Source organism: Petaurus breviceps, unplaced genomic scaffold, assembly GCF_028583685.1.
Source record: "Petaurus breviceps papuanus isolate PSGF00001 unplaced genomic scaffold, PetGlider_PUasm1.0 207, whole genome shotgun sequence".
Taxonomy (NCBI): Eukaryota; Metazoa; Chordata; class Mammalia; order Diprotodontia; family Petauridae; genus Petaurus; species Petaurus breviceps.
This window is the reverse complement of record NW_027185850.1, coordinates 15795986-15823094: the sequence shown is the minus strand read 5'-3', so window position 1 is coordinate 15823094 and position 27109 is coordinate 15795986. Positions and strand designations below refer to the sequence as shown.

At 37.0% G+C, this 27109-nt stretch overlaps 1 protein-coding gene across 2 annotated transcripts in view; it reads right to left on the bottom strand.

Annotated features, from left to right (window-relative positions):
- Nucleotides 1-27109, bottom strand: part of LOC138164917 (cytochrome P450 2J2-like) — a 40718-nt gene that overhangs the window by 6044 nt on the left and 7565 nt on the right. For both annotated transcript variants that reach the window (XM_069092881.1, XM_069092882.1), the window contains 5 exons: nucleotides 25307-25456; nucleotides 23798-23958; nucleotides 20682-20858; nucleotides 4643-4778; nucleotides 55-242 (listed from right to left, as the gene is read on the bottom strand). In XM_069092881.1, the coding sequence (XP_068948982.1) occupies nucleotides 55-242; nucleotides 4643-4778; nucleotides 20682-20858; nucleotides 23798-23958; nucleotides 25307-25456 (812 nt within the window). The remainder of the gene's footprint in view (nucleotides 1-54; nucleotides 243-4642; nucleotides 4779-20681; nucleotides 20859-23797; nucleotides 23959-25306; nucleotides 25457-27109) is intronic.

Sequence of the window (27109 nt, the reverse complement as noted above, 5' to 3'; positions counted from 1 at the left end):
TGAGTACATGAAAACCATAGAGTTCCTTCAGGGTCATGGGAAAAAATAGTTTACCTTTGGCACATGGTATCCAGCCACTGTGGTATCAACCGTGGCTACCCTGGGAACGTTGAAAGGAATAATATTACCCATTCTCTGGACTTCATGAATGGCTGCATTAGTGTAGGGCATATTCTCCTTATCATCCATGGTGGGCTGCCTCGATTGGCCAACCACCCTGTCAATCTCAGCTTGTATTTTTCCTGTAAAGAAAACATACAATTTCTTAGGATCCAAATAATACCTCCCTTATATAGAAGGCTTTAAAGTTTGCAAAATATTTTATAAATATCTTCTCATTTGATTCTAACAGTAATGCCAAGAGGACAGTGAGATTATTATCCCACTTTTTCAGATTAAATTGAGGCAGACAGAATATAAGTGATTTGCTCAGAGTCACAAATCTAGATGGATTTGAACCAGGGCTTTCCCCATTCATCCAGTTTTCTGTGATCATATGGGAAAATTGTAGTCACTTCCAGAATTAGATGGAAGTTTGGATTGGCTCTTCACCAAAGGTGCCAAGCCCTTGTAAACTAGGAGGCGGAGATTTGATTGATTCATAGCAAACAAGGATGTTTGTGTTGTTGGGAATACATCCAGGAATGTGGTACCAAGGAAAGCAGGTTGGAGTTAGAGACAGGAGACCTGGATTCTAATTTCAGCTTTATCTCTCTTTTTTTGTGTCCTGGGCCTTGCTTTCCCTATCTCTAAAATGATCGGGTCAGAATATACTCTCTAAAGTCTTTAAATTTATTTATGTATATTATGTTTGTTTATATTGCTTTATATTTAGTGTCCAATGATCCCTGGCTCCAAGTCAACCAGATGTGGAAAGCAATTTCTGAAGAACAAGATTGTAATTTTAGAAGAAAGATAAGGTGGCTCCCTTTGTGAGCTTATCCCTGACAAAGCATTTGTCATGAACCATGTGGAGAAAAGCAAAGTATTTCAAATCAAGTCAGCAAGCATTTGCTAAGAAACTACTGTGTGTTTGGAACCAAAATAAACAGAGACAGATAAAGGCAAAAGACAGCCCCTGCCCTCAAGGTGCCCCCAACCAAATGATGGAGACACCATGCCAGTGAGACACCTGCAGGATAAATTGAAGATAACCACAGAGGGAAGGTATTGAGCTTAATGCGGCCTGGGAAAATCTTTCACAGAAGGTGGACTTTATTCTAGGAATTGAAGGATACCAGGAAAGTCAGGAGGCAAAGAGAAGCAGGGAAAACATTCCAAGAGTAAGGGGCAGCCAGAGCAAATGCTCAGAACTGAGAGATGGAGGGTGTTGTTGGTGGGACAGCCAAGAGGCCAGTGGCACTGAATCAAAAATAGGCTTCAGGGACTAAGGTATGAAGAGTTAGGGAAAATAGGAAGGGGGAAGTTCATCAATGGCTTTGAATGAGAAACTGAGCATTGTGTATTTAATCCAGGAGGTGACAGAATAACACTAGAGTTTATTGAATGGAAGTAATTACTCAATGGTCATTGATTAAGGATGAATTGGAGGGGGGAGCGACTTGAGGTAGACATATCTGCCACAGACTGGAGCCACTGTCCAGGTGTGAGGGGATGGGGGCCTGGACCAGTGTGGGAATAGTGTCAGAGGAGAATAGATATTGAAAGATGTTTCAAAGAGGAAAGAAGCAGTTCTATTAAATGGGTGTGTATGAGACATCATGAGGAATTGAGGAGGCCTCCTAAAATTTGAGACTGAGGGACTGAGAGTATTGTGTTGCCTGCACTGTTTAGTAAAATGAAAGGTAGGAGGGGAGGAGGGTTTAGGGTAAAAAGAATGAGTTCTTCTTTGTACCCATTGAGTTTAACATGTCTCTAGGACATACATTCTAGTACAATAGGTAGTTGGAGATGACAGACTGCAGGTCAGCAGAGAGCTTAGGGCTGGATAAACACACTCGAGAATTATTAGCATAGAGGTGATAATTGAATTCATAGGAGTGGATGAAATCTCCAAGAGAAATGGTATAGAGGGAGAAGAGAAGAAGGCCCAGAATAAGAGCCCTTTTTCAATAAATATGTGTGTGATCTGGGTGTCCATGTGATATGAACTGAGATCCAGAAAAGAAGAACTGAGGCATGGTCAGATAGATGGGAGGAGGACTCGGAAAGTGAGTCATGAAAATCTTGAGAGAAAATATCAAAGAGATAAAGATGATTGGCAATGTGAAAGAGAGGTCAAAGTGGATGAATACTGAGAAAAGGTCATTCTATTAGGCAGTTAAGGGATCAATAGTTACTTTGAAAAGATTGGTTTCAATTCCATAATAAAATTGGAAGACTAGAGAACTAAGAAGACTGAAATAACAGGAAGTCAATGCTCTCTTGTAGAGGGCTTCATCAAAGAGTTTAGTCACAAAAGGACAACTAATATTGGACAATAGTTAGTGGGAATGGATCAAGTAAGTTGTTTTTCTTATGCATAGGGGAGAAATGGGTATGTTGGTAGGCATTAAGGAAGCAACCAGCTGACAGGTTGTGATTGGAAATAAATGAGAGAGTACAATAATAGAGATTAGTCTGCTAAAGAAAATGTAATGGAATGTGATCATTTGTGCATTTAGCAGAGTTGTCCTTGACAAGGGTATGAGTCACCTCTTCATGTGAAGGAGACAGTAATGGTAGAAGACATCAGGGTGATGTGAGATGAGGAGGAGGCGAGAAGAGGAAGCTCAAGGTCAATGGCCTCGGGATATGCTGTAAAATTAACTGAAACAAATTGAAGTGAGCCCATCCAGGAGAATGTTTTAGACAGTAACAGGAATATTATATGATGAAGAACAGCTATCCTCAGCAATGTAATCCCAAAGGACTAATGATGAAATATAGTATCTGCCTGCAGAGAAAGAACTGATGTTGTATGAATACAGAATAAAACGGAATATTTTTCACTTTCTTCAATTCTTTCAATTTTTTTATGTCTTCTTGCACAAAATGACTAATATGGAAATGATTTACATGAGCCCACATGTCTAAGCTGTGTGTGATAGCTTATCAGCTCAAGAAGGAAGAAGTAAAGGTAGGAATGTAATTAAAAACTGAAAACTTTAAAAATGTTAAATATTGTTTTATACATGATTCAAGAAAAAATAAAATATCATATATCTGTAGATATCAATTTACAGCAAATTATGGGCAAGTTCCAAGGCTGAAATCATTTAGGGAGAGGGAGTCTCCTATGTGAAGGGATGAGAAGGTTTGGAATATCTGCTGCAGTAAATAGGAAACTTCATTAATTAGGGAAATGTAAAAGTCTTGCCTTGCAGCTATAATTATGAGATTGTGCAATATAGATTTGTAGTGGACACAGTATGGTTTGGTGGTTTTCCTTATACTCATTTAAGGCATATGACTGTAATTGAAGGCCAGTGATAGTGGAAGTAAACCAGATGCTTGACTAGGCAAGAGAGATGATACCATGGTCAGGGAAGTGTAGATTGAATTGGTTAATCAGGGGGTCAAGATGGAAAGAGGAGGCATGTGTGGCTAGAGCAATGGTGATGGCCTGAGAAGGAACTGAGGAGTCTAGAGATTGGCAGTTAAGGTACCCAGAGGGAGAGTTGGAATATCAATAGATTGAGATCAAAGAAGGTGATTTTAGAATTCATAAAGTTGTATACTTGTTGCCAGGGGACATATCACTCAGAGTAGCTTGTAAGTTAGCTTATGACCATGATATAGGTTAATGTACATAATATATAAGACATAGTAATAATTTACAACATAAATATATTATAGTGTATCTTATAATTAAATTATTGCTTGTTGACAATGCAATTCTTAGCACCAATGTGGTTCTTAGTCCATTTCCCATCATTCTGGTGTGGTTAATGTAGTAGCAAGAGCTGATTGCAGAGGGTTGAGGGTCATTTTGTGTCATTCTTTGTCTTATGAGATAGAGTGGACTTTATTGCCTCTAAAATACCTTCCAACTCCACATATAAAGACGTTACGATTTTCTGTAGATCCAATTTTTAATGCATCCTTCACTGAAGTTTTTCTATTCTGAAATCTATGGATATTTATCATATTTAGTAGGATACAAGTACATTTTTAAAATTTTACTCTTGATTATCACATACCTTTTCAATCAAAAAGTTCTAGTGAAGTAAAATAATAATAAAAAAATATCTGGTATTTATATGACAATTTAAGGCTTGCAAAGCACTTCATGTTTGTTGACTTTTTTTGATCCTTATTAAAACCTTTTGCAGTACCAGGTATTATTATCCCTATTTCACAGGTGAGGACACAAAGGTTGAAAGAAATTGTGTAATTTGCTCAGTGTCACATGGTTAGTGAGTTCCTGAGGCAGAATTCGAACATACATCTTCCTTCCTCCAAATACTATACTTGCTCTACTGCCCAAATCTACAACTTCCATCATCTGGGGACCTAAATGAAATGTTGATGCTTAAAAGGGTCTGCATGATTGTGAAAAATGGTCATCACTGCTCTATTCCAATGAGAATTGAAAGAAGATGATGCATGTAAAGTTCTTGGCAAACACTCAAGTTTTCTAAATAGGAACTCTTCTGGGCAGACTTCTACAGGGGTTCATAGACTGGCACCATTACTGTACCTTGGATCTCTGGATGAACGGCCATATACAGCAGTGCCCACATCAGAGTGCTCGACGTTGTCTCAGTTCCAGCAAAGAAGAGGTCAAGGGTACAGAATACTAGATTTTTTTCTTCAAAACTAGAATGGATGTTATCCTTAAATTGAAAGGAGAAGCATCAGTTGGTTATTAAAAAATAATGACTGCCTCCAAATTATGATGTGCTCCACCCTCTGTGGGGTCTTGGGAGGGTCTAGGTCCAGATCCTGGGCTTCACATTAACCCCCAACGATACAGTAACTGTTGCTTAGAATGAGCGCTCCTATTTCTTTTTTTACCTTTGAAATATTATTTTTCCAACTACATTCAAAGACAATTTTAACATTCTTTTTAATATAAAATGTTGAGTTCCAAATTTTCTCCCTCATTCTCAACACCCCCCCCACTAAGATGGTAAGTATTTGATATAGGTTATATCTGTGCATTTGTCTCAAATTTACCCTATCCTCTGCAGTCTTCATCCTTTGCCTTTTCTTTCATATTAGCCAATCTGTACATACCTTAATGTTGTTTTAATAGCCATTTCTCTAATAAATAGTGATTTAAAGGATTTTTTGGTATGATTATAGATAGCTTTGGCTTCTTCATATGAAAGCTGCTTGTTCATGTCCTTACCGTTTCTCAATTGGAAAATAATGTGTATTCTTGCCAATTTTTTAATAACGATTTAGATAATTTTTCATATTACTAGAAGTTGTTTTGATTTCTTCACTGGAAAAGTTGCCTGTTAAGTACTTTGACAATTTATTAATTGGAGAATGACTCATATTCTTTTAGTTTTGAGAAAGTTGTTTATATATTTTATATGAGAACTTTATCTGATAAATTGTCTATACAATCCCCCACCCCTCACCCCATTTTCTCCTTTTCCTCCAATCTTGGCTACATTTGTTTTATTTGAACAAATCCTTTTTAATTTAATGTAATTGAAATTATCCATCTTATACTTAACTTTGCTCTTTAATTCTTGTTTAATCATAAGTTTTTCTCCTATCCATAAGACTGATAAGTTATATGTTCATTTTTCTTTTAACTTTCTTACAAAATCTCTCTTTATATCTAGTTCATTAATCCATTTTGACTTTATCTTGGTAAGATATTTGTCTATGCCCAGTTTATGCCATACTGCTTCCAGTTTTCCCAACAATTTTTATCAAATAATGAAGTCTTATCTCAAAATTTTAAGTCTTTAAACTTCTCAAATATAAAATTATTTTGTTTATTCGTTGCTGTAAATTACATGTTTATTCTTCCATTGATCTGTCTTTCTATTGGTCAGCTACTATCAGATGGTTTTGATAATTAGTGTCTTAAATACATTTAAGGTCTGGTATTGCTAAAATTCCTTCCTGTATACTTTTCTTTTAAAGCAATTGGGGTTTAAGTAACTTGCCCAAGGTTACATGGCCAGTTATTTTGTGTGGATGTTAAGTATCTGAGGCCAAAACCAATGGCGGATCCTTCTGATGCCCGGGTCCGGGGCTCTTACTCACTGTGCCACCTAGCCACCCACTGTATACTTTTAAAAATTATTTCCTTTGATATTCTTGACTTTTGTTTTTTTCCAAATGAATTGTGTTATCATTTTTACTAATTCACATTCTAATTTATTGTAACAATCTGTGAATTTCCATCTTATTTTTACTTCCTATTTTCCTTCTCAGTCTTTTTACATCCTATCTCTGTTACTTATCTTCTCCGTTTACCCCCTTATTCTTTATTTTAGCCAAACTTCTAAAAGCCCCTTATTTATCTACTCACCTGACCCTCTTAATCTTAATTTATATACTTTTCTAATGGCCTCTCCCTCACCATATTCTCCATCACTTCTTCTCAAGAAGTTCATATAACTTCTAAAAACTTCTCAAAAAGTTCGTAAAAACTGATAAAACTCACCAGATGAATATATCCTTTCATCTTCAATCCAGATGAGATTAAGGGTCCAATATTAGCAGCCATTTACCACCCCCCACCCCCCCGCTTGCTCTGTATTAATTTTTCCTCTCATGCCTCATTTTTTATGAGGCACTTTAACCTTTTACCTTTTACTATCCAATTTTATTTTTAGAATTGCTTCATCATGCACAATTCAGTCCAAACATTTATTTCAAATTACTTCTGTAATGGTAACATTTTTAACCATATTATTAATACAAATAATAACTAATAATTACTCATATGAACAACATTTTCATATATCATAATTAAAGCTTGACCTTAATCAGAGCATTATAATTACTCTTTAATGATTTCCTTATATTTCTTCCAGTTCTTTTGTATTGGGTTTTCCTTTGAAGTCTGGTACTTTGTTTACAAATACTTTAAAGTTTTTCAGTTCATCAAATATCTGTTTTTTCATTCAGGATTATACCCACCTTTACTGGGTAAGGTATTCTTGGATGCAATCCCAGCTCCTTTGCTATTTGAAATTTAATTTTCCAAGAACTAAGATCTTTTTGTGTAGCAACTTCTAGGTCTTGTGAAATCCTGATTGTTTTTTTTCCCCAGTATTTAAATTTTTTTTTGTTTTTTTGTTTAGTTTTGTAATATCTTCTCTTTGACCTGGGAAATATGAAACTTGACTATGACATTCCTGTAAGTTTTCTTCTTGGGATCTCTTCCAGGTGGTGATTATTGGATTCTTTTTTTTATTATTTCTACTTTGCCTTTTTGTTCTAGAACTTCAGGCCAATTTTTTAATTAAATAATTTCTTATGATTTTGTATCCAAATATTTTTGTGATCACAATGTTCAGGTAGATTGACAATTCATATATTTTCTCTCCCCAATATTTTCTCTAGATCAGTTTTTTCTAAGAAGATGTTTAAGACTATTATTTCTAGTTTTATTATATATCATTGTCTGATAATCTCATTTCATTACACTTGCCCATTTCTAGTTTAAAAGGAATTATTTTCTTCCATCAGTTTTTCTTTTTTTATTCAAGTAGCTCTCCATAATTTTCTTAGATATTTAATTTTCTTCTAAATTTTTATCATTCTCTATTATATGATTTTTGAATTCCTTTTTAATTTTCTTTTAAGAATTCTTTTTGAATTTGTGACCATTTTATATTACTCTTTAGTTTTGGAGTAACTTTTTTTTAACCTCACTATCTTCCTCTGAATATTAAGCCAGGTTTTCTTTTGTAACAATGTAGTTATCAATGCTTGGGTTTTTTCTTTTGATTAATAATTTTAATTTTAAATGTGGTATATTTTATTTTTCACAGCTTACTATGATTATGTTCAATTTTTTAAATTTTATTTTATTATTTTGTTATGTTTATTGTATTTTTTAATTTTTTATATTAAATTTTATTTGTATTTTTAGTTTAAATTATTAATTTCCACAATATTTTGAATTTAAAATTTTCTCCCCATCTTTCCCCTACTTACCACCCCAAATCAGCGATCCCACTGAATACCCCTTCCCCCAGTCTGTTCTCTCCTATGTCCTACCCCATTACCCCTCAGACTTTCCAGTAGGGCGAGATGGATCTCTCTGCTGCAGTGCCTGTCTATATCATTTCCCAGTTACAGGTAAAAAAAAATATATGTATATATATATATATATATATACATATACATATACATACACACATATAATGTATACAATGTCTGTGTGTCTGTGTATATATATTTAAACATTTGATACTAAAACTTTGAATTCCATATTTTTTCCATTCCTCTGTCACCACCCACACTTACTGGGAAAATAAGCAATTCAATATAGGTTGTATATGTGTAGCTATGATAAACATTTCCATAATGTATATATTGTGAAAGATCTGACTATATTTCCCTCCATCATATCCCACCCCCCACTTGTTTTATTCTCTACTTTAATCCTATCCCTTGTCAAAAGTGTGTGCTTCCAACTTCTTTCCCCCCAACCTGTCCTCCATCTATCATCCCCCTCTCATCCTATTCCCCCTTACTATCCTCCCCCCCATTACTGTAGGGTGAGATACCCTATTTAGTGTTTATGTCATTCCCATCCTAAGCCAAATTTAATGACAGTAAGGTTGACCCATTCCCTTTTTCCTTCTTGTTCTTCCCTCCATTGTAAAAGTTTTCTCTTGCCTCTTCTATATGAGATAATTTACCCCCATTCTCTCTCCCCATCTCCTCTCATTACATTCCTCTCTCCCCTCTCAATTACCCATTTTAATTATCTTCCCTTCCTTTTCAATTGGTCTTGTGCCCTCTATCTATGTATATTTGTACACATATATACACACACTCACATATGTATTCATAAGCCGATATACCCTCCTATATAGACATACACACACATTTCTATTCCCTTCAACTATTCTCATACTGAGAAAGTTTCATAAGTTACAATGATCATTTTTCCATGTAGGAATGTAAATAGTTCAACTTTGATAAGATCCTTATGATTTCTTTTCCAGTTGACATTCTAATGCTTCTCTTACTTCTTGTATCTGAATGTCAAATTTTCTGTTCAACTCTGTTTTTTTTAATCATGAATGTTTGAAAGTCCTCTATTCCATTGAATGACCATATTTTCCCCTGAAATATTGTACCCAGCTCCTTTGATCTCTAGAATATCATATTCCATGTCCTTTGATCCCTCAGTGAGATAAACTTCAGCCCCTGGAGTCTTCTCTGAAGATGCCCTAGAGGGACAAGTCCTTTACCCATTTATTTTTTGCTCCTCTACATTCATTACTGCTCAGAAGCTGCCAGACCCTGATTATGTTTCCCCAATATTCAATTTTTTTTTCCTGGCTGCTTGTGATATTTTCTCCTTGATCTGGGAATTCTGGAATCTGGCTATAATATTCCTAGGAGTTTTCTTTTTGGGATCTTATTTTTAAAATCAAATGCTTCATTACCATCTGGTTTACATCATTCATTTCCACCAAATTTTGAGTTGCAAATTTTCTCCCTGTTTTTTTCCCTACCGACCACCCCAAAATAGCGATCCCACTGGATATACCCTTCTCCAATCTGCTCTCTCGCATATCTTCTCCCATATCCCCTTCGACTTTCCATTAGGGTGCGGTGGATCACTATGCCCCAGTGCCTGTATACCTTATTTCCAAGTTACATGTAAAACAATATTAATAATAGCACATATACATATATATTAAACATTTGATTTTAAAACTTTGAATTCCAGATTCATTCCCTTCCTCCCTTGTCACCCACCCTTACTGTGAAGATAATCAATTTAGTATAGGTTGTACATGTGTAGTTATGCAAAACATTTATATAGTGGATATATTGTAAAAGACTCACTATATTTCCTTCCCTCCTATCCCACCACCCACTTGTTCTATTCTTTACTTTGATTCTGTCCCTTTTCAAAAGTGGGTGCTTCCAACTTCCCTTCCCCTGGCCTGCCCTCCCTTCCATTGTCTCCCCTCTTATCTCCTCCCCCCCCCTACTCTCCTATAGGGTGAGGTACCTTATTGAGTATGTATGCCATTCCCTCCCTAAGCCAAATTCAGTGAGAATAAGGTTGACCCATTTCCTCGTGCCTTCCTGTAATTCCCCTCCATTGTAACTGTTTTCCCTTGCCTCTCCTATATGAGATAGTTTACCCAATCTGTCTTTCCCCATCTCCTCTCATTATATTCCTCTCACACCTCTTAATTTCACCTTTTAAGTATCATATCTTCCTATTAAATTGATCCTGTGCCCTCTATGTATACCTGTAAATATACACACACACTCATTTACGTAAGTATTCATTAGCCCATATACCCTCCTATATAGACATATATGTGTGTGTGTGTGTGTGTGTGTGTGTGTGTATTTATATGTGTGTGTATTTCCTTCAACTATTGTCATACTGAGAAAAGTTTCATTGTTTACAATTATCATTTTTTTCCAGGTAGGAATGCAAATAATTCAATTTTGATAAATTCCTTAAGATTTCCGTTCCCATTTACCTTCTCATTCTTCTCTTGCTTCTTGTATCTGAATGTCAAATTTTCTATTCAACTCTGGTTTTTTCATCAAGGATGCTTGAAAGTCCTCTATTCCACTGAATTACCATATTTTCCCCTGAAACATGATACTCCATTTTGCTGGGTAGGTGATTCTTGGTTATAATCCCAGCTCTTTGAACTCCAGAATATCATATTTCAAGCCCTTTGATCTCTCAGTGTAGAAGTTGCCAGATCCTGTGTTATCCTTATTGTGTTTCCACAATATTCAAATTGTTTCTTCCTGACTGTTAGTAATATTTTCTCCTTGATCTGGGAATTCCTAAAGCAGGCTATAATATTCCTAGGATATTACTTTTTGGTATCTCAAGCACTGGGGTTTTCTCAGCTGCTGAAGGTATTAGTTGGGCGCCCTCTCTGAAGAGTCCACATGCTCTGGCAAGCTGGTTGCACACCCTAGGACCTCCATCATAAACCACAATCCAGATCCAACAGGTTAAAGCAAGAGCAATTACCCCTCAGATTGGTTGCTTGGTCCCCCTACAATCTGCAGGCCAGGAGCACTGAAGCAGCCACATGGCTTTGGCTGCAAGACCACAGCACCTCAGCTGCCTCTAGGACTGGAGGCAAAAGCTGACTGTGCTCCCAATTATTGGATCTCAAAGTCCACACTTCACTGACCTCTCACTTTGTCCTTAGCATCTATGTGTTGATAATTATGGAATCCTCCACAGCTGCAGGTGATCTGAAGTCCCTCCAGCCAGCAGCTGGTCTGGCCACCCTGAGACTAAGACCTCTGGCTCACATGGAGTTGGGGTCGGCTCCCAGAGCCCTGTGCTGGCTGATTTCTGACTGCCTGCTGGGCTGTCCTGAGGGGGAAGTTAACTTTTCTTTTTCATTTTGTGGGTTCTGTAGCTCCAAAGTTTGCTCAAGTCCCCTTTTACATGAATTGGGGGAGGTGGAATCTGGAGCCCCACAGAAGTCCTGTTTCTACTCCAAAATCTTGACTCTGCCCCCTGTTTTTGGGGATCTTTTAAAGAGGTGATTGGTAGATTCTTTCAACCTCTATTTTGCCCTCTGGTTCTAAAAACATTAGGGTAATTTTTCTTGAGAATTTCTTGAAGGATGATTTCTAGGTTATTATTATTATTATTATTATTAATTATTATTATTATTATTATTATTATTATTTTATCTTTCAGATAGCCAAATAATTTTTAAATTCTTTCTCCTAGATCTATTTTCCAGGTCACTGCTTTTTTTCCAATGAGACATTTCATATAGGATTCTATTTTTTCATTTGTTTGGATCTGTTTAATAGTATCTTGATTTCTCATAAAATCACTCGCTTCCATTTGCTCCAATCTCTTTCTCAAGGAATGATTCTCTTCAGTGAGCTTTTGAGATTCTTCTTCCATCTGACAAATTCGACTTTTTAAGGATTTCTTCTCCTCATTGACATTTTGAGCCTCTTTTGCCATTTGAGTTAATCTATTTTTAAGGCCTTATATTCTTCAGTCAGGTTGTTGACCCTCTTTTCATGATTTTCTTGCATCATTCACATTTCTTTTCCCAAATTTTCCTCCACTTCCCTTATTTGGTTTTAAAAATCCTTCTTAAGCTCTTCTATGGCCTGTAACTAGTTCATATTTTTCTTGGAAGCTTTTGGTGCAGGAGTTCTGACTTCATTGTCTTTTTCCTCTTCCACGCTTTGCTCCTCTTTGTCCCCAAAATAGGAGTCTAAATTAGGATTGCTCTGCTTGCTTTGCTTCCTTTGCTTGCTCATGTTGCTGCTCAATTATTTGATTTTTGAGCTTTTTGCCACAGTAGAATTCTGCTTCCAGAGAGGAAAGCTTTGTCCCAAATCACTGGGGTTTTCTCAGCTGCCTGAGCTATTAGTTGGCTGCACTCTCTGAAGCCTCCACATGCTTTGGCTCACTGGTCACACACCCTGGGACCTCCACACTAGAGAGCATTCAAGATCCAAGCAGGTTAAAGCAAGAGTGATTACACCTCAATCTGGTCACTTGGTCCCCCTAAAATCTGCAGTCCAGGAGTTCTGAAACAGGCATGCTGTGGTGACTGCATGACCATGGTGCCTCAGCCACTTCTCCCTCTGGAGCCATAGGCTGGACTGCACTCCCAGACTCCCTGTTTCCAAAGTTCACACTGACCTCTCACTTTCTCCTTAGCATCTATGGGGTGAAAATTCTGGAAACCGCTACAGCTGCTGGTGATCTGAAGTCCCTCCAGCTTGCGCCTGGTTGTTGCCACCCTGAGGCTAAAACCTCATGCTCATACTGGGCTGGGCTCTTCTCCCACAGTGCTGTGATGGACCGTTCCTGCTGGCCTTCAGTGGGAGGTTACTTCCTCTTGTTACTTTGTGAGTTTTGTAGCTCTAAAGTTTGTTTAGAGTCATTTTTTACATGTATTGGAGGAGGTAGAAGCAGGAGCCAGGTGGAAGTCCTGTTTCTAATCTGCCATCTTGGCTCTGCCCCCTATGTTCATGTTTTAATCTGGAATTGTGCCCTAGACCTTCTTACCTTTGTTTTCTGAATTCTGTTTGGTGGCTCAACTTCAGGGACTCCTCCCTTCCTACCCAAAGTCTCAGCCCTGCTATCTAGAAGATATTATTGCATGTGGTATTGCTCTCTCCTGTCATGTACTCACTCATTCTTGACCACAACCACAATCAGGGATTGATAATGTCATGCTATCACTGCTGGGCTGGATTTGTGGAAAACACAGGAGATTTTCAATTTTCCCTCACTCAGCCTCAGTCATTCTTTAGATGAAAATTTCTGAAGTAAAAGTCCCTGTGGTAAAATTTCTTCAGACTATGAGTTATATGAGAATTGATGTGAAATTTCTTGAGGCCTTGTCTGCTTCTCTCAGGGTCTACAGTCTGTTGATTCAGAGGAGTTGACTTAGAGGTCTTTACTCTTCCCTCAGACCAAACCTCAAGCCCTGCAGTCTTCTCTGAAGTCCTCTTAAGATGTCTGAGAAGGGCAACTCCTTTACTAATTTATTTTTTCTCCTCTACATTTATTTCATGATGATTTTCTATCTGTTTGTGGAGGAAATCATTAGAGTCTGGAAATTCTTGACCTACTCCACCATCTTCCCAGAATGGCTTGTTCCTCCTCAATCTATTTTCCATGTTAATTGTTTTTGTCCAGTGAAGTATTTCTATTGTCTTATATTTTTCATACTTTTGATTTTGTTTGGCAGTCCTGATATCTCATAGAGTCATTAGCTTACAATTGCCAAATTCTCATTTTTAAGGAATTATTTTCTTCAGTTACCTTTTGTGCCTTCTTTTCCATTCAGACAATTTTACTTTTTAAGAAGTTGTTATCTTCAGTTAATCTTTGTGCTTCCTTTTTGCAAGCTGTTGACTCTTTTCTTTATGATTCTCTTGTATAGCTCTCATTTCTTTTAATAATGTTTTCCACCACTCTTATTTGATTTAAAAAATTTAATTTAAAAATACTTTATGATTTAGATAATTTTTCATATCAGTTTAAGTAGTTTTGATTTCTTCACTGGAAAAGTCGTCTTTTAAGTACTTTGACAACACATTAACTGTAGAATGACTCATATTCTTTTAGTTTTGACAACATTCTTTATATATTTTATTTGAGACCTTTATCTAATAAATTGTCTATAGAATCCCCATCACCCTCATTTTCTCCTTTTCTTATGATCTTGTTTTATTTGTACCAATTTATTAATTTGTTTATTTTAATTAATTCAGTGTAATTGAAATTATTTATTTTATACCTAACTTTGCTCTTCAATTCTTGTTTATTCATAAGTTTTTCTCCTATCCATAAGACTGATAAATTATATGTTCAGTTTTCTTTCAACTTTCTTGCAAAATCTCCCTTTGTATCTAGGTCATGAATACATTTTGACTTTATCTTAGTAAATGATGCAAGATATTTGTCTATGCCCATTTTTTTCCATACTGCTTCCAGATTTCCCAACAATTTTTGTCAAATAATGAAGTCTTATCCCAAAATTTTAAGTCTTTATACTTCTCAAATATAAAATTATTTTGTTTATTTGTTGCTGTAAATTACATGTTTACTCTTCCATTGATCTGTCTTTCTATTGGTCAGCTACTATCAGATAGTTTTGATATTTAGTGTCTAAAATACAGTTAAAGTCTGGTATTGCTAAAATTCCTTCCTGTATACTTTTAAAAATTATTTCCTTTGATATTATTGACTTTTGGTTTTTCCAAATTAATTGTTATTATTTTTACTAATTCACATTCTAATTTATAATAACTATTTGTCAATTTCCATCTTATTTTTACTTCCTATTTTCCTTCTCTGTATCTTTTCATCCTATCCCTGTTACTTATCTTCTCCTTTTACCCCCTTATTCCCTATTTTAGCCAACCCTCTAAAAGCCCCTTATTTATGTACTCACCTGACCCTCCTAATCTTAATTTATATACACTTCTAATGGCCTCTCCCTCACCCTATTCTCCATCACTTTTTAAGAAGTTCATAAGACTTTTAAACCTCTCTAGATGAATATGGTCTTTCCTCTTCAATCCAGATGAGATTAAGGGTCGAATATTAGCAGCCCTTTACCACCACCTGCTTGCTCAGTATAAATTCTTCCTTTCATGCCTCATTTTTATGAGACATCTTTATTGTTTTATGCTTTTCTATCCAATTTTATTTTTAGAATTGCTTCATCATACACAATTCAGCCCAAACCTTTATTTCAAACCATTTCTGTAATGGTAACAGTTTTAAAAATACTATTACTAGTAATAATAACTAATAGGAAGAACATTTTCATATATCATGAGTAAAGTTTGACCTTAATCGGAGCATTATTCCTTCCAATTCTTTTGCATTGAATTTTCATTTGAGGTCTGGTATTTTGATTTCAAATACTTGAAAGTTTTTCATTCCATCAAATATCTATTTTTTTCATTTAGGATTATACCCAACTTTTCTGGATAAGTTACTCTTGGATGCAATCCCAACTCCTTTGCTATTTGAAATATAATTCTCCAAGAACTAAAATCTTTTAGTATAGAAACTTCTAGGTCTTGTGAAATCCGGGTTGTTGTTGTTGTTGTTTTTTTCTGCAGTATATAAATTATTATTTTTACTTTGTTTCATTTTTTTTAAGTAATATTTCCTCTTTAGGCTGGGGTTTATGAAACTTGGCTATGACATTCCTGTAATTTTTGTTCTTGGAATCTCTTTCAGGTGGTTATCATTGAATTCATTTTTTACTTTTTACTTATCATTGAATTTAATTTTTACTTCATCTTCTTGTTCTAGAACTTCAGGGCAACTTTCACTTCAATAATTTTTTAAAGAATATCTTATAATTTTGTATCCAAATATTTTTCTGATCACAATGTTCAGGTGGACAGAAAATTCATATAATTTCTCTCCCTAATATTTTCTCTAGATCAGTATTTTTTCAAATAAGATGTTTCAGACTCTCTATTCTAGTTTTATTACAAATCATTGTCTTGTAATATCATTTTATTCCACTCGCCCATTTCTAATTTAAAATGAATTATTTTCTTCCATAAGATTCTCTTTTTTTATACAAGTAGCTCTCCATAATTTTCTTAGATTTTTAATTTTTTTCTAAATTTTCCTCATTCTCTCTTATTTCATTTTTGAATTCCTTTTTTATTTTCTTTTAAAATTTCTTTTTGAATTTGTGACCATTTGACATTACTCTTTCATGTAGGACTGGCTTTTTTTTAACCTCACTATCTTCCTCTGAATATGAAGCCAGGCCTTCTTTTATAGCAATGTAGCTATCAGTAGTTGGGTTCTTTTTCTTTTGCTTAATAAATTTTATTTTAAATGTGATATATTTCATTTTTCACAGATTAATATCATTATATTCAAGTTTTAATCAAGAATTGTGCCCTAGCACTCAGGTCTTTCTTTTTTTTTTTTTTTAAGCAATTGGGGTTAAGTAACTTGCTCAAGGTTACATGGCCAGTTATTTCTGGGTGTGGTGCTGAGTATCTGAGCCCAGATTCTATCCCCAGGTCATCTGGATACTGGGCCCAGTGCTTTTACTCGCTGTGCTACCTGGCCGCCCCAACCTCTCATCTTTCTTACCATTGTTTTCTGAATTCTGTCTGGTGTTTTAACTTCAGGGACTCCTCCCTTCCTACCCAAAGTCTAAGCCCTGCTACCTAGATGATATTTTTGCCTGTGGTATTGCTCTCCCTGGTCATGTACTCACTCTTCCTTGCCCATAGCCACAGTCAGTGTTTGATCATGTCTTGCTACCACTGCTGGGCCGATTTCTGAAAAAAAAAAAAACAGATATTCAATATTCTCTCACTTAGCCTCAGCCATTCTTTAGATGAAAATTTCTGAGGTAAAAGTTCCTGATATAAAATTTCTTCAGACCATGAAGTATGTGAAAATTGATGTGAAATTTCTTGAGGCCTAGTCTGCTTCTCTCAGGGTCTACAGTTTGATGATTCAGAGGAGTTGATGTAGAGGTGTTTACATTTCACTCAGATGAACTTCCGCCCCTGGAGTCTTCTCTGAAGTCCTCTTAAGATATCTGAGAAGGACAACTCTTTTACCAATTTATTTTTTCTCCTCTACATTTATTTCATGATGATTTTCTATCTGTTTGTGGAGGAAATCATTAGAGTCTGGAAATTCTTGACCTACTCCACCATCTTCCCAGAATGGCTTGTTCCTCCTCAATCTGTTTTCCATGTTAATTGCTTCTGTCCAGTGAAGTATTTTACATTGTATTCTATTTTTCATCCTTTTGATTTTGTTTGAGAGTCCTGATATCTCATAGAGTCATTAGCTTTCACTTGCCCAGTTCTAATTTTTAAGGAATTATTTTCTTCAGTTACCTTTTGTGCCTCCTTTTTCATTCAGGCAATTTTACTTTTTAAGAAGTTATTTTCTTCAGTTAATTTTTGTGCTTCCTTTTTGTAAGCTGTTGACTCTTCCTTTCATGATTCTCTTGTATAGCTCTCATTTCTTTGAATAATTTTTCTTCCACCTCTCTTATTTGATTTCTAAAATGTTTTATGAGCCCATGCAGGAGGACTTTTAGGCTTGAGACCAATTCGTATTTCCCTCTGAGGCTTCTCATGTCAACATCTTGACATTTTTGTCCTCTTCTGAGTTTGTGTTTTGACCTTCCCTGACATCCTTGAAGCTTTCTATGATTATACTTTAAAAATTTTTTTGATAATTTTCCAGACTACTTTGTCACTATTTAAAGTTGAGCACAGGGCACAGGAGAAGCTGTCTCAAGCTTCTTGTGCTCAAGGCCAGGAGCTTGGTTGCTGGCTTGCTGTTGAGGTTTGCTCTGGAGATGTCAGCTCTTGCTCTGGAATAGTTTGATCTATTAGTACCTGTTGCACTAGACTTTAGGGGTTGGCAGCTCACCTGTTATACCCTGGGTACAGGCCTCACAGATGATCTACTGTGCCATTAGTATGCTTAGCCAGGTTGCTAATGTGCTGGGATTTGCACCTCCTTTGCACCACCTTACTTGCCCTTAGACTACCTGTGCTGTTCTGAGCTTCCATTTTACCCAAGTAAGAGAGGCCTGTCCTGCAATCCTTCTAAGGGATTTTGATCTGGAAAGTTGTTGGAACCTTTCCTTTTGCTGATTCTGTCACTCTAGAATTCATTTTTTTTTGCTTATTTTAAAGTTATTTCCAGGGAAATGGGAGATGTTAGGCAACTTCCTGCCTAATGTCCACCATCTTGGTTCCACCTCTGAAAGCTCCTCTATCAGTGGGTGAGAGGCTTCTTATGAGTATGTTTCTCACCAAATCCATGCAGGTAGATAGGATTTGTGTTTTACAGGTAAGAAAACTGAAACTCAGAGACAATTGGAAGAATTGTCTAGAATCACACACTTAAAAATAACAGAATTATAACATGAAACTTGGCCTCTGACCTAAATCTACTACTCTGCTCCAACATGCCCAGGGTGTGCCCTGTGTGCACAATCACCTTCCAGGCACGCCCTCCAGTGCCACACACACAAAGAATGGGCACAGGGGTAACTTTTTAGAAGGTGATTATGAGGCAAAGGGATTTTTTGATCATCTCACCAAGATATGGACTTGGTAAAAGAACCTAGTGTGCTAGATCTAGAGAAGCTTCTGTTGTATTTGCATCTTTATTTGTATTAAATTCTTTCTCCTCCTCCTTCTCCTCTTTCTCTTATTTCTTCTCCTTTTATCTCTCCTTATCCTTCACTTTATCTCTTTCATTCTCTTCTTCATCCTTTCTTATCCACACCCTCCTCCTCCACCTCCTCTCCATTCTCTTTTTCTTCCTCTTCCTCATTATAATGCTCATTATGTTTACTTTCTCCCTGCTAAAGACCTATCCATTTACCTGTTAGCAGCTGCTGACATTTCTTCTGGCAAGAACAAATCTTGTTGTAAAATTGAGAATAATAATAGCTAATCTTTTTGTATAGCTCCCACCATGTACCTAACATAGTGAAAAGGGTTTCACAAATATGTTTTCATTTGATCATAAAACAACCCTGTGAAGCAGGAGGTGTTATCATCACCAATTCAAATTGAGGAAACTGAGGCAAACAGAGGTTTAGTCACTTTCCTTGGGTCACATAGCTAGTGTCTGAGGTCATATTTAAAATCAGTTCTTCCTGACTGGAAGTCCAGTGCTGTATTCATGTGCAATGCAGTTGGATGACCTTCCTTTAGTTCCAAGTTAATCCCTCACCTGTTTCATGCTTTTAAAAGAGAGAACTAAATCAAAAGAGCAGCGTTCATATGTCCACGCTCCATGATTGTGGGACAAATCTTTACTCTCTTTCAGTTTGTTTCTTCATCTGTGAAAAGGAGATAATACTGGTGGTAGCTATCTCATGACATTGCCCAGAGGGGACAAACAAAACCAAACATATTGCAAGCCTTGAAGTGCCATATGCATCTAAGTTGCAGTTGATTTTTTTTTCATTACTTAGTATCAATATTTTTCCAAGTAATAAAGGGTATTTTATCCCATTAATTCATTCTTTTAATAATGAGAAAACTAATAGAATTGACCTGCTTTACAATTTGTCAGCTACTTTCCCTGTAATTCTATGAAGGAGGTAGCAACAATAATATTGTACCCATTTTTCAAATGAATAAACTGAGACTTAGAGAAATGGATTGTTCCCACACAAACTTGGCTGATGAGTTCAGGATGAGGAATTCAAATAGAGTTCCAGCATTCTTGAACTATACAGCACATAATTACATAATATTGAACTCCAATGGTCAAACTCAAAGAAATAGGACCACTAAACCATATATAATATTTCCTGGGGGCTACATATTGACATGTTATGTATGATCTCATACATTTTTTATTCATTTTGTTAAATATTTCTAAATAGCATTTTTAATCTGGGTTTATAATACTCAGGAGTGACATGGACTGCAATACTGCCCACATGTTCTACTGTTGCACAAATTCTCTAAGAAGGCTATATTTTAATTGCATATATAATACTGATAATTCAGCTGATTTTTTATGGAATTTGAGATTTGCAAAGAACATACACATAATAATTCTGGACAGGATGGGGGTAGATAGAATATCTTATTGTTATGAATGAGAAAAGTGAGGTGCAGAAGGAGGAATTGAAAGGGATAAAATACCAGAACCAAGATGTAATCTCACTCAAAGTAGGCTCTAATGAAGAGGACATTGAACTTGGAGACATAAAGAGCTGGGTTTAAATCCAGCCTCCGATTCCTAATAGCTGTGTGATTGGAGCAAGTCAATTAACCTCTATATGTCACAGTCCCCCCCACCCCCCATATAAACTCAGGGGGTTGAACTCAATGAGCCTTCTGGTCCCTTCTAGGTCTATGTAAAAATTGTGGGCTCTCCACTGGCAAGCTCCATTACTTACACTTTTTACCTTCCAGGGTTTTCATTGAGAAAGAGATATACATTATGAGGTATATATAAAGTTTGAAATATATTAGCACACTTAACCCCAAATATTTACCCTTCTTTTAATTTTAAACACATAATGCCCATTTTCTGTTGTTACCTTGGATAGCTCCTTCAGGTAAGCATCAATGAAGTCCAGGGTCTCCTCTGGGTTTAAATCTTCCCTATGTTGTTTGATGATACCTTCAATAAAGAGCTCTACCTTCTTCCATTCTCTAAAGAGCTTCTGGTGAGTTCCTGGCAGGAATTTCATTATCCAAGGAAAGATATTGAAAAGCTGAATAAGATAAAAGGGGGTAGGGGGAGGAGGAATGAGTGTTATTTCCTATTAGGGTGCCCTGTCTCTTTATCTACCTCATCCTAAGTCAGGTCAGTGTTCTTGACTATTTTCATGTCATTGAATTTAAAACAATTCCATATGTAATCACTCCTGGGATCTACCCTCCTTGTTACCACTGTATATCATTCCATACTGTTGCTTTCCTGACACGCAGGCTGACATCCAGCTATCTCTTATCTCACACACCATACCCTTGGCAATATCCTGATACACCTAAATAACTCTTCCAAGATGTCCCTCATCTAGGCAGTATCATGACCTGAAGAGAAGGAGGGGAGAGATTATTTCTAGAGTATTTGCTACCATGTGGCATGTTTCAATGTTAGTCCCACAGAGTTCCCTTCTCTTGAATTACAATTTTGTTCCTCTTAGAGAAATGAGAGTTACTGTTATTCCCACTTTCCCCTAATGTCTTCCATAGCCAGACTCCTGAAGGCTTAAGTGAGATCATGAGTCAGTGCCTCTTTTGGTGAACCTCATTCACTGATCAACTAGCAGGCAGAGTAGATCGTGTGATGGAGTAAGACTCAGGAATACCTGAGTTAGAATTCTGCTTCAGGCACTAATCAGGTGCAGGTGAGGCATAAACTTTTCTTAGCCTCAGTTTCTTAACTGTAACATCTGGATAGTAATAGTAACTATCTCAAGGGGTAGTTGTGAGGGTGTGAAAATCAGTTAATCAACAAACATTTAATTAGCACTTAGTATTTGCTAGGTACTGTGCTAAGTGCTGGGCATGCAAAGGATGGAGAAAAATGCTGGTCCTTGTCTTCTAGCAGTTTACATTGTAACAAGGGTTACTCCATGGAAGTAACAAGGTATGTGCAAGACATATGCAGAGTACTGAAAGGTAATCTCAGAAGGAAAATCACTAGCAGCTGCAGCAACTGGGAAAGATATCCTGCAAGAGAAGGTGAAACTTCATCTGATTTTTGAAGGAAGCCAAGGGAGAGAAGGCAGGAGGGAGAAGGGAGAGCAATCCAGGCATGAGGGATAGCCAATGCAAAAGCACTGAGGTAGGAACTTATATATGTAAAGCTGTTTACAAACCAAAAATGTAAGCCTTTAAATCATCCATGTCACTGATTGTATTTATTCTCTCTGTCTCTCTCATTGTTTTTCTCTAGCAGTCTATGTCTCTCCCTGAACTTCCCTTCCTTCCTCCCTCCCTTTTCTTCACTCCTCCTTCTCCATCTGTCTCTGTCTCTCTTTCTCTCTGTTCTCTCATTGTCTCTTTCTGTACCTGTTTCTCCATCTCTGTCTGTCTCTCTGTTTCTGTCTCTGTCACTCTTTCTTCTCTTCTTCTTCTCTTCTTTTCTTCTATTTTTCTTCTTCTTCTTCTTCTTCTTCTTCTTCTTCTTCTTCTTCTTCTTCTTCTTCTTCTTCTTCTTCTTCTTCTTCTTCTTCTTCTTCTTCTTCTTCTTCTTCTGCTTTCTTCTTCTTCTCCTCTTCTCTTTCTCCCATGCAGAGGTGAAGATAAAATTCCTGGTTTTCATCAAACTCTGCTCAAGAGAGTTTCTCCATGAAGTCTTTCCTGACTCTCCTGGCTTCTAATGCTGCTTCTACCAAAACTTTCCTTTTATACACAAACACATTCATTTGAAGGCATGCTGTCCAACTATTCAAGTTCAGCAACCTTTTCATTTTTGTCATTGTATCTCCCTATCCTAGAACAGGGTCACCTAAACTTTTTCTCCTCATGATCCTTTTTCACCTGAGAAATTTTTATGCAACCCAGGGTATATACATATATAAAATAGCTATATGAATCATGAAGAAATTTATTTTAAAACAATTCTTTGATGCAATATAATTTTACCATGTATTAAAGATGATGGTAAATTTACATGCTAATGAGATGAATGTGCTTCTTTATTTTTTCCTAAAAAATTAAATCTTGGCAGAATATTTGATACTGCCGGATTTAGAGCTCCTCCAACATTTTTCTGAATGGATTGATATTTTGATCATTATCATAACACCAAAAATGCCATTTCACATAAATACATAGTACAAAATGGCTGAAGTATGTTTAGGGCTATTTAAAAAATTGTCAGAAATTCTGTCCTGATCCCAATCCAAAAGTAATTTAATGTAAATCCATTTAAATGTAAATTTAAGTAAAAATTAAAATTAAAAGTAATTAATGTAAATCCATTTAAATGTAAATCCTATAAATCTAGGGACAGTAAAAACACTGCAATTCTTAACATACAGTAGTCTTGAATATGATCTGAGATGCATCTGTGGTGTTTCTTGGTGTTGCCTGGAGTGATGGCATGGACAGGGCAAAGTGCACATGCTCTGTGTTCAGAATCAAGGCTGCAGTGAAGTTGCATCATGCAACATGGGCAACCACTGAAAAAAACACCTCGGATTCATTGCAATTTGATTTTGAATTAATTTTTGGTAAACTATGCTGAGAAACTTTTAACTGTTTCCAATATTTTAGCAACCCCCACATTCAGTTACACAACCCCATATGGTGTTGGGCCCCACAGTTTAAGAAGTGCTCTACATAGCACACAACTTGGCACATAGTAGGTCCCTACTAAATTTTTGTAAATTGATACTATTGGTAAAGATATCATAAAAACTGAAAACTTTGTAGAAATTTGCCTCTCAGTATTTGGAGATCACAATGTTCTGGAAAAGTATTGGGTACTCCAGGCATGTTCTTTCATGTCACTTTTTATAAAAATCTTGCTGCTATCCTATTGCCTTTTAGTCCCTTTTACTGCTTAGAGGAATTCATGCACAAGCTGACTCAGCCCATGCCAACCTCTCACAGACATGCTAGTTTCTTTTCCCATGGAGGAAGCTCATGGACAAAGTGAGGCTGAGCCCTCCCTGCATAGGAAGGGATGGCCTCTTACCTGACATTCCCACCTGGTTGCAAGGTGTAAGATATCATCCAAAGTCTTCAGCAGGTCCCGAAACTGAGCATCATGGTAGTCAAAGCGATACCCAAAAGTTATAGAGCAGATGATATTGGAAACAGCATTGTTGATCTGAAAGTGGGGGTCAAAGGGCTGTCCTGTGAACCAGAAGAGAAAGGGGGCAGATCACTCTTCATTTCACCCATGCCCTTTAAAGTAACCCAGCAGAACTTTCTTTTTCTCCTAAACATTTGTTTCCTCATCTCTCTCCTCCCCCTACCAGCACAATCTGCTTTTTATTATTGTCTATAACCACCTATTGTTTAAATAGCTGTGAGAAAAAGAAAAGAACATATGCATTTTCTAATATGTCAGTGAAGAATTATGATTTAATTTGCATATTTTGTTTCAACATAGCTGACTTACAGGACTTTGGGCAAGTTCTTTTATCTGTCTTTACCTCCATGTATACATCAGGAAAATGAGGGGGTTGGACTAGATGACCTCTTAGGGCCCTTCTAGTCTCTATCTATGATTCTGCATCTGAAATATCAGTGCATATGTTCACAAAGATGTGCTCATCTGTGCAATGGGCATGGGCACACATGCATAAAGAAGTGAGGAGGAAGTGTAGAAGAATGGATGTTTACAATAACAACATTGTGAAAATAAAATGACTTGGACAGACTTAAGAACATTGATCAATGCAATACCAGCCACAATTCCAGAGGACCAATGATGCCACCTGCCACCCACCTCCCAATAGACAGGAGAGAGACTTAGGTTACACAATGAAATCTATGTTTCTGTGCATGGCCAGTGGAAAAATGTCTTTTGCTCTCTGTATATTTGTTACTAGGGTTTTGGTTTTTCCAGTGAGAGGAAGAAGAAAAAGGAAAGAAAATAAATGATTAATTGAAAAATAATTGAATTTTTTTTTAATGAAGAGAACAATATGTAGACATATATGTATGTATGTATAGATGTTTGTGTGTCTCTGTGTTTATGTATGAATGAAAAGAAGAATGAGAGGGAAGATGATGCAGTAAGTAGAAAGAAAGGATGAATAGTCTAAAGAAAGAGTTAGAGAATGGCATCAGGAGAGAATAGAGAAGGGTGTGTGTGCACATTGTGTGTGTGTGTGTGTGTGTGTGTTCGCGCAGGGACTTCCTGGAGTAGACAGCCAAGGCAGTGTCATGCAAGGGACACTTTCAGGAGGGAAACATGAAGGATTTATCTTTTGATAGCAGAACACAATTATAATGGCATTTATGAGAACGGATCATTCCTTTATTTACTGTCTGATTTCTTCATAGAGAATAAGCGGGGTCTTTGAAAACCTTCCTAGGTTTACAGGGGCTGTGACATTTTGCCTGTCTCTAGTCCAGAGATGACTCCTCTTTCCCTGCTCCTGCCACCCACAGTTATAGATTCTCTGCATTTGATCATTTGTCCAAAAGGAAAAGAAGAAGCAACTGAAAATATTTCTGCCTGATGAGTGCTCACCTTGTTCTTCCCTGATAGCCTCAATGAGATACCTGGCCTCCTCCCGGATTCGGGCTTCCAAGCTCTTCTTTCCCAAGCCAAAGTTCCTTAGGGTCATTAAGGCAAATCTTCTTTGCTGTTTCCATGCTTGGCCATTAGACATTACTAAGCCTAAATAATAATAATAATAATAATAATGATAATGATGAAATTAAAATGATGATGATATAAAGTAAAGTATATAAATATTTCAAAAATCTGTAATTTTACTGGCTTGGTTTTTCTCTCTATGAGAAATGAAATTCAACTGAACAAGCTCTTAAAAAACCCAACTGTGTGGCAAACAAAAAAAAATTGTGCTAGGTATAAAAAATAATAAGGACTACACAGTTGTAGCTCCCAAGGAGCTTATTATTATATACACTTATTGGAGAACTTATTATACACATTTATTGGAGAAATACCACTAAAGCTTCAACCATATGGCACATGGAAAGACATGGAAAAGACAAAACAGAGGGAGATGTCAAGGCTTAGAGGTCTGCAGGGTCAATAAGCAGGCCATGTACCTTGGGGTACATAAGTATGACCCTCTGATTTCCTCAGTCAGAGATAACTGGCTGCTGGACAAATTTCTACTTTGAAGAAGACAGTTATGGGTGGGGGAGGAGCCCAAGTCTTAATATGGATGGCCACATCTACTTTGAATGGCCTAAGCCATCTCATGTGGCCCTTGCTGACTTCATCAGTGTCTTGGTTCAGGCAGGGCAGTGATTCCTTGGTCTATGGGAACTGCAGGTGCCACAAGCAGGCTCATGCCCCCCCCCCTTCGCTTGACGTCATCTGGAACTGATAAAGCCTTTCTGATAGTACGCTATTAAACAGTCAACTTTGTTTCTTCTACCTAAAAATGGGAGGGGGTAGGTAGAAGAGGACTCTGGGATATTCCTTTCCAAGGATGGATCTTTGCTATGCAGAGCTTGGGGACCAAGGCATAGAGTTTTTGAAAGGTACCAAAGGATGGAATTGTCTAGGAATGTGTTGCTTTTTATGACAGGGAGAGTTCACACTGTTTCTATATAACTACCTAGACCTCAGAAAAAAGAGAGTAGTCCTTCCACAGTGGCTTCCAACTGGGCAAAGAAAACAGGAGGGAAGGGAATAAGCATTTATTAAGCACAAATTGTGTGCTAGGCACAATGCCAAGTATTTTACAAATGCTATCTCCTTTGATCCTCACAATAGCCCTGGGAGGCAGCAGATATTATTCTCATTTTACAGCTGAGGAAGCAGGTATAGTGACCTAGCAAGAATCACAAAGGTGATAAGTGTCTGAGGCTAGATCTGAACTAAGGTCTTCCTGCCCAAACCCTCTATGCAATGTATCACCTGGCTTCCTCCTTCCACTTTATGGGGCTCCAAGGCAGGAGATCTCAACTGGGCAGCCAGTTAACACCTAGTGGGCAGGGACCGGGGACAACTCCCCATATAAACTCCGGCCCTGGGGCAGACTGCATGAAACATGGCAGTAACACCTTAGCCACCTTACTAAAGACAGCCATGCCCCACAATTCAGTCAAGGTACTGGGCTGCAAGTGTGACCATCTATACCATGTCCCTGAGGGTTCTTGTGCCACTCCTGCTTCTTGGTACCACTTTTCATCAGAAATTTCACTGTGGCATGGTTCTGACCTTACCATTGCCCATGGACTGTACAAGCTCAGGGGACTGTCACATTGTGTTATATTGCAAAATCTCTCTCTCTCTCTCTCTCTCTCTCTCTCTCTCTCTCTCTCTCTCTCTCTCTCTCTCTCTCTCTCTCTC